Genomic DNA, 8,141 nt, shown 5'->3' with positions numbered 1-8,141 from the left:
CAACCATGGTCAAGAAGTTGTTGCAGGGAGAGTATTGCCGAAAACCAAACAGGGACAGTTGGTGAAAAATAAACGTCAGCTACAAAAGTCTCAACTAAAACAAATAACCACAATTGAACAGGGAGACGGTAACCCACAAAATACAACAACAATAACAAAACACCAAAAAGGCTAAGAAAACACCATAAATAAAAAAAAGAAAAAAAAAAGAAAAAAAGAAAAAACAATAAAAGACCAAAATACAACAGCAGTGACTGAGGATGGTGGTGGAGCTGTGAGTTCGAGAGGCTAGGTGCTGGGAAGGGGACTCCACGCGTCAGCGTGTGGAGGCCAGATGGAGACGCGGAAGAGAACCGCAGTGAGCGGGGATGTCCAGGAGCACGAAGGGGGGAAGCGTCTGTGGGCAGGGCGGACGGAGGCTTACAAATCTAGCCTTGGAAAAACTAGATCTCCAAACCTCTACAGACCCGAGAAAACGCCGGCAAGGGGAAGCAAAGAAGGGCCGGAGAACAGTGTAACGGTTGAAAGTACTACTTGTGTTAATTTGAAATTAAATGTTTGATTTTAGTAGTAATTAAATGATTAATGTAGAGCTTAAAGTCTTCAGGTTGTGCTCACATCCAAAGTGCAAAAAATTGCAAAGCAAACAATATTACTCCGTTTTGGATGGCCTCTTTCTTTGACTGTGTCACAAAATTAGGTCGAACCATTTATTTGACCTATTTCATACATTGTTAGGTTTTATCTTTTAGTACGATGTTTATATTATATTTTTTTATTAGAGTGCTTTACTGTCCACCCCTCCTTTGTATTATCTTTTTATTTTTTATTTTTTATTAATACAATCTCACTTATATATATATCACCTCAAAAAATATCACTTATATATATATACACTTTTTAAGATATTTTTTATTTTTTTTATAAAATATATATATAAATTTATTAACAAACAATACAAAACAATTATCACCATTTTATGTTTTATCGCAACAATAAAACAAAAAAAAAAAAAAAATACACTATAAAAAGCATTACCAAACCAACCCTCATGAGCCCATTTTGCATTGAGAATTTGTTTGCATTTGGAAATGTCAAAAAGCTGAGGAGATTTGCTCACAACGGGGTCGTTTGGATCTCCCAAAGAGAATCTGACACGTCCTTTATGGTGGGCCCCCATCTCCTAAGTAGCGAATCGGAGACAAAATTCCTTTTTTTTTTTTTTTTTTGGGGGGGGGGTCGATGTGGGTCCCATACTGCTGAGAAAAATTCACATCCAACGGTCCAGCTGTCACCACCTCCCTCCCCTTCACATGCCCAAAAATCTCTTTCGCGCGCTTTGACGGCGACGATTTTTCGCATTTCTCCAAATGCTAAAACACACCAACGAATTAAAAACCAAAAAAAGAAAAGAATTTCGAGATGACACAAATGCCCTTCACACAACAAAAAAGAATCGTGTAGTCGATCTCACTGAACTTCACGTGGGTCCCGCAATAAATTCAAATCCAAGGGCCCAAATTTTACCACCGCCCTTCACCTTGACTCACTTTGACGATCAGGAAAGAGTGATTTCCACGCCATAACTTTATATTGCGTTGAGTGTATGACGAAAACATCACTAAAAAAAGAGTACTTGTAGAAGCATCCTATTAATATATTAAAATAAAATCAATCGTTTAAAATTCTCTATGAAAGTCCAATATTTCACTTAAAATTCTCTATGTTTTATATTTTTCTAAGTAACTCTATAATGAAAACTAGAGGCAAAATCAGGGACGGAGATAGAGATTGGTATGGGTATTGATCATACCCATAAGATAATCATAACATATTAACCACTAATTTTAATTTATTTATGATAATCAAATTTGATTCATTTAATTTTAAAATAATAATTAGGATTTTATGAGTGGCATGCTAAAGTTGCTTTAAATAATTTAGTCATATGTGCCACTTTAACCACATATTTTGCCATTTTGGTAGCATTACCACTTGTATTTTTCTAAGATCTACCCATTTAAAGCATAAAAGATAACCTTTGTTGTTGTTTTTGTATCTTCTACTTTTTCTTTTTTCATTTTTTTTTAAGAAAAAAAAATTAGAACATCATGTAAGAAAATTTTTTTAAAAAAAAATGTTAGAAAACATATTTTTATGCTACAACTATTTTATAATGTAAATACAAAAAAAAAAAAAAAAAAAAAAAAAAACAGTAATACTGAAATCATAATTTTCTCTCTCAAATATACTACAATGCTGACCTGACAGTTACAACTAACTTTTTAATTAGACTTCTTACATCAATACAGTTACAACTAACTTTTTAATTAGACTTATTACATCAATATTATAGAATAAAAATGTGATTTATAACGTTACTCATATAAAAATAAATATAAAATATACAAATTAGTTAAAATTGCAACATTAGTATTGTAAGATAATGATGAAGTAAAAATATGTTTTCTTAGCCTCATTAAGAAAAGAGAAATGCTATAAGGTCAATAAGTTTTTCATATTTAGCTCATATTCTTCTACAAATTCAATAGATTACCCATTAAATTTGTGAGGTTTATCAAATTCAATAGATCAACTATTAGATTTGTGGGATCCATCATTGACTTACGTAGGGTTTATATAGGTTCAGAAATCTAATAATTGATTTGTAAGATGAGATGAGCCAAATATAGAAAAAATATTGACGCTTAACATTTTTATTAAAAAAATAATAAAAATGATTAAGGCACATTGACTTTTGCGTGCAACATTCCTCTTTGCGAGTAAGTTATTCAGAATCAATTAACGACAAAACATTTTACGATAAACGATCACAACCTAGTTGATGTGGGCAAAACAGTAATTTCACCACACTCACAAAATTTACAATCCGTACACGAGTGCAAATAAATAGTTATTTTATTATTTTTCGGGGTTTCACATTCAAAGATCCAAGAAATTTCCAAACCGAGGAAAAGAGGAAAAGGGGAAAAAGAAAAGAAAAGAAAGAAAAAAAAAAACACACAGAATTGGAATATATTTCTTAGATTTCACACATTGATTCTTCAAAACGTGGTTCTCTTCGTGCTTTTTTTTTTCTACTTTCATATATAATTTTCAACAACTTTTTTTGTTTTTGTTTTTCTGTTCGTTTCAATTTCACAGCCTTTGATCACCAATATCCTCTCAAAGCCACACCCTTTCTGTGATTTCTGAGGGACTCGTGGGTGTGATTTGCGTGAAAGATTCGAGATTTTTTCTGGGTTTGATTGGAGGAATTGAGAAAAAAGTTGGAAGGGGTTCACACAATCTCTGTGCTACAGATGCCAGATAACCGGCAAGTCCAGAGGAATGCTACGCATAATCAATCCGCTAATAACATTGAAGGTAGTACTGGATTTTGGTGCACCCTTTGGGGAGTATGGAGAGATCTGATTATGGGTTTTGTGAAATATGTTTGATGTTTTGGTTTTGATCAAGGTGTTGTTACTGTTGTTGTTCTCACTGTTATCAAAGTTGCAGTGTGTGTTAATGGTTTGAGTTGGAAATTGTTTGAATTTTGTGTTTCTTACTCTGTTTTATGTGTTTGTTGCTATGTGGCTTTTTATTTTTGGTGAAATTTGATCCACGTTACAATGCATATTGAGGTTTGGAAGATTCTGGCTTTTCCTGTGCTTATATGATGTATGAGTAGAAATTTTTGGAATTGTTAGGATTAAGTGGTTTTTTGCCTTGTTTATTTTGTTTGATGGCATGTGGGTTTTGAGTTTGAAGAGCATTGATGGTTGATGCAATGGATGTTGAGGCTTTGAAAGAGTCAAACTTGTTGTTTGTTGTTTCAACAGTGGAATTTGTGCCTTTAAGTTAAATGTGATTTCAGACTTTTGAATGAATCTAGTTTTGTTGTTATTATTGTAGTTATAAGGTGAAAATTTTTTAACCTCTTGAAATTTGGTTGGGTGGCCCCATTTTTTTTAATGTTTGTTGACATTTGGGTTATTGTTTTTGGGGGAAGTTTAGTGATTGATGCCATGCAGATTCGGTCTTTGGAAGATTCAATCTCGATCATATGGTTATTTGTTTATTATTTTAGATACACTATGGCGGTTGAAAATCAATGATAATCAGGAGGGTGGTGGTGCTCAGTTGGCTCCCTATCCGGATCGACCTGGTGAACCTGACTGTCTATATTATTTGAGGACTGGGTTGTGTGGTTATGGAATTAATTGTCGTTATAACCACCCGGCTTATGTTTCACAGGTAATAAAGCATTTAGATTTGCATTTTAGATGCAGTGAGCTTAGTTTTATTTGAATTTTGTAGAACATAAATGATTCTGTTTGCCGCTTTCACACAAGGATCATCTTTGTTTTTCTGCTGCTTCTTAGTTGTCCAGGGTGCTCTTATTGGTAATGTCACTGACTTAGCCTTTCTATTACATTATTATGTGCAGGGTGCTCCATACAGTGGAGAACTCCCAGAAAGAGTTGGACAGCCTGACTGTGGGGTATGATTTCCATCTAGTTGGCATTGCTCTTATAAAAGGAGGAGCAAGAAAATTCGCATTTATGCTTTATTGGTGTCGCTAATTTTGCAGTTTGGTGTGATCTATGGGTGTGGAAGTACTAAAAACAAGAACATAATCTGGTTTTTTTTTTTGGATAGATATTTATTCGATTTGATATAAAATAGAATTGCGTATGTAGAATAGAAGTGCAGACAGTTTTGGAGAAACATGAATTTGGTGTGAGAATCTCTACTGAACATAAAGGAAAGCAACATGTTTTATGAGATGAGGTTATTCTACAGAAATTCTGATTATTACCATGTGTTCTCACATAATATATCTATTACAGACACCAAAAGTTGCAAGTGCTTTTGTTTTTATAAGTTTTATCACGAGTTGTAGACTTGGTTCCTTGTTTCAATAATTTCAGCATGAAACACGCATTCTATTATTGAAATTTCCTTTCACTTACTTTATTATCTCTATAGTGTGGAATGTTTATCTATGTATGATCACATGCGTCCTCTTTGGTGGACATTTTCTGTATGATGTCCAAAGTTCTCTGCGTTACCAAGTAACACTAATATGGAAACGAAGATGACATGGTTTTGACTATTAAAGATAATGCTTGATCGTCTTGAAGTTCTTCATATTTGTTTGAAATCTTCTTTAAGATATGAAGAATGTAGTCTACCTCTGAAGTCTATCATTTGCAATTTGTAAATATGATAGGAATTGGCCATCATTGATAATGCTAACTATTGGGAATTTGTGGTGGAAATCTTGCTTTATGGCAACATTCATAGTTTATGATTGTTCACTTCCGCACATGCATTGCAGTATTTTCTGAAGACAGGGACCTGTAAATATGGGTCAACATGTAAATATCATCATCCAAGGGACAGGCATGGTGCTGGACCAGTCTCATTCAACATTTTAGGTCTCCCCATGCGTCAGGTTCTTACTTGCATCTGTCATTTCAGTGCTATGTACTGATTTGTTTGCATTGAATAAAAATCGCTTTTGATCCTTCCTTAGGAAGAAAAATCTTGTCCTTATTACATGCGAACTGGATCATGTAAGTTTGGAGTTGCATGCAAGTTCCATCATCCACAGCCTGCACCAGTTGGAACTGTTCTACCAGTAGCTGGAAATGGAGCTTTTGGATCTATGGGCTCAACAGTTGTGCCGTCATCTGGTGTACCTTATGTAGGTGGAGTTCCAGCGTGGTCGTTACCAAAAATGTCATATGTATCTGGTCCGCGCATGCCAGGTCTGCAACCTTACATGTCTGTTGTTCTTCCTCCTTCTCAATGTGTTGTACCTGCACCAGGCTGGAACACTTACATGGTCAGTACATGATCGCTTAAATTGAACAAACTGTTGTTTGAATTTCTTTTGTTCTTATAATAACCTTGCATTAGCAGGTATCTTATATTGTTTATTATGCAATCTGGGATCCTGTTTCCAACCTCTGCATATAGTTCATATAGTGGTTTTGGAACAAAAATGCCATGATTTTAGCTTCATGTGGTCTTTTTGGAGCTATGCTGCAAGAATGGTTTCAAATTCGTCACCAAGCATAGTTGACAACCGTGCAATGTTTATTTCACATTCTTTTTTAAGATACATTGGCTAGTCTTTTGTCACAAGAATGTGGAAACTGGTCCTATGGTTTCTCTGTTATTGTGGCCGTAGTTACAGTGTTAGCCATTGCCTGTTCATTGGGTGAGCTGGATGGCCTTGTTGATTGAAACCAAAACTGTTGTTTTTGGGATTGAGGTGTAAAGAACAAATGCTTGTTATGATTTTTGGTTGCAGAGGTTATTATGAGATAGCCAAACAATTTATCATCCTACATCAGGGAGCCATAGCCAGGAAAAAAAAAATGTTGCCTAATTATCATTTGCCTATACACATACAAACAAATAAACTCCTTAAGTTGAATATTTTTATATCTTAAGATGGCCTTATCTCATATTGTCTCTTTTGGGAGAAATAACGCTGGAGAAGGTTTGTTAAGTTGAGTTGAAATTTTCTTTTTGTTTTAATATTTGATCATGTTTTCAATCTTCACACAGGGAAACATGAGCCCTCTGTCTCCTAACGGTTCTACCACTGTTCTGAATTCCAACTATATATACAACTCCAAGAATTTAGGTGACTCAGGTTCTAGTGGGCAGATGCATTTGCTATCTACAACTACAAATCTTCCTGAGAGGCCCGATCAACCTGAGTGCCGGTATTTTATGAACACTGGGACCTGCAAATATGGATCTGATTGCAAGTTCCATCACCCGAAAGAAAGGTTTGCACAATCAGTGGTAAACCAGCCTGGCCTTCCCTCGAGACCTGTAAGTTTTTCGTCTATTTAGTACAATGACATGGACGTTGGTTTGTGTAAGAATTCATTATTGCTTGGAACTTTGGATTAATTGGGAATATATAATGAATTGTTCTTTTGAAAGAATTTCACATTTTCCTATTTAATAAATTGGTGATTGTTGTTGCTATTAATTCTTTTCTTTTTCTATTGTTACACTATCAGTGGCTGACTCCTGGCTCTCCTATGTACAGGGGCAAGCTGTATGTTCATACTACAGTATGTATGGACTCTGCAAGTATGGCCCAACTTGCAAATTTGATCACCCAGTTGTAGCTCAGCCTTATAACTATACTTTGAGCCTCCCTAATCTATCTATGCTTGATTCATCTCTCTTCAATTATCCAAGAAGCTTGTCAGCAGCCCACTCATCTGAGACTTCCCCTTCTAAATCATCAAAGTTTCCTGATTGGGTCCAGAAACATGATGCTGCAAGAAACAAACATGATAAATCAGATACGAGGATTTCAGAGGATTCACCTGAACAGTCTGGTTCTTCACCACACTCTACTCCAACTTCAACAGAACCTTTACATGATCAATCTGGTTGACATCACTCCTCTCTAGCTCATTTGTCACATCCTTTTTTATGCTTACATCCAGGAGATATTTATTACGTGTACCTCCTGCCCCCCCTTTTCACCTGCGGTTCTGCGGATTGGGATAGGATTTTTATGATGACTGAAAGCTTGGGGGGCATGGAAGGCATTTTTTGTGGTGAATAAAGTGCAGGTGAAAGTTTGTAAGAAATCCAAACCCCATCCCCCCACCCACCCAAATTGTTGTTGTTTTTTTTTTTTTTTTTTTTTCGGATGATATTCATTTGGGTTGATGAGAGTTTGCACTTTGCAGAATGCTTGATTTTGATTGTTGTGTGAAATTTTAGCAATTCTTGAGCCCTACAACCTCTTGCTTTTCATTAGAAGAGGGAACAGCAATTGTTTGCTGACGACTGATGTGAATGAAATGATATAAAATACACCAGGAGCTGTTAGACACTAGGTATATAAATATATATGAACTGATGAAGTATGCATGTTGGGTTGCTTTGACAAACCCATGTATGAATACACAGGTTGCAGTGCAATCATCCAAAGTAAGTTAGGTTTTGGAATTGCGGTGCAGTCATCCAATGAGTACACAGGATGCAGTGCAGTTGCCTCAATACACATAGGACACTTCAGATTGAGGTGGTCGTACCACACTTTGGCCACCCCCAAATGGCCGGTTTGGGGTGGCCGAATGACCTTT

The 8,141-nt window shown here is 35.7% G+C and overlaps 1 protein-coding gene across 2 annotated transcripts; it reads left to right on the top strand.

The window, feature by feature from the left end:
• The first annotated feature begins 2,966 nt into the window (after positions 1-2,966).
• On the top strand, positions 2,967-7,781 carry LOC132182298 (Zinc finger C-x8-C-x5-C-x3-H type family protein). 2 transcript variants are annotated; one of them, XM_059595500.2, is made up of 7 exons: positions 2,967-3,387; positions 4,094-4,260; positions 4,454-4,507; positions 5,348-5,464; positions 5,546-5,857; positions 6,589-6,861; positions 7,085-7,781. In XM_059595500.2, exons 1-7 carry the CDS (start codon positions 3,324-3,326, stop codon positions 7,439-7,441), a joined length of 1,344 nt encoding a protein of 447 aa, XP_059451483.1. In that variant the 5' UTR covers positions 2,967-3,323; the 3' UTR covers positions 7,442-7,781. The 2 variants fall into 2 exon arrangements, with proteins under 2 accessions (XP_059451483.1, XP_059451484.1); XM_059595501.2 differs by lacking the exon at positions 4,094-4,260 and having other exon boundaries at positions 2,969-3,387; positions 7,085-7,780.
• The last annotated feature ends 360 nt before the right edge of the window (positions 7,782-8,141 follow it).

Source organism: Corylus avellana, chromosome 5 (genome assembly GCF_965113065.1).
Source record: "Corylus avellana chromosome 5, dhCorAvel1.hap1.2, whole genome shotgun sequence".
Lineage (NCBI taxonomy): Eukaryota > Viridiplantae > Streptophyta > Magnoliopsida > Fagales > Betulaceae > Corylus > Corylus avellana.
Note: the sequence above shows the minus strand (reverse complement) of the source record. Positions and strands in the feature narration are given on the sequence as shown.

Bases quoted from the DNA above. Each gene is read 5' to 3' on its own strand.
- LOC132182298 (XM_059595500.2), top strand. From the start codon at position 3,324: ATGCCAGATAACCGGCAAGTCCAGAGGAATGCTACGCATAATCAATCC. The intron at 5,858-6,588 runs GTCAGTACATGA...ATCTTCACACAG, and splicing joins CAGGCTGGAACACTTACATG to GGAAACATGAGCCCTCTGTC. The intron at 6,862-7,084 runs GTAAGTTTTTCG...TCCTATGTACAG, and splicing joins CTGGCCTTCCCTCGAGACCT to GGGCAAGCTGTATGTTCATA.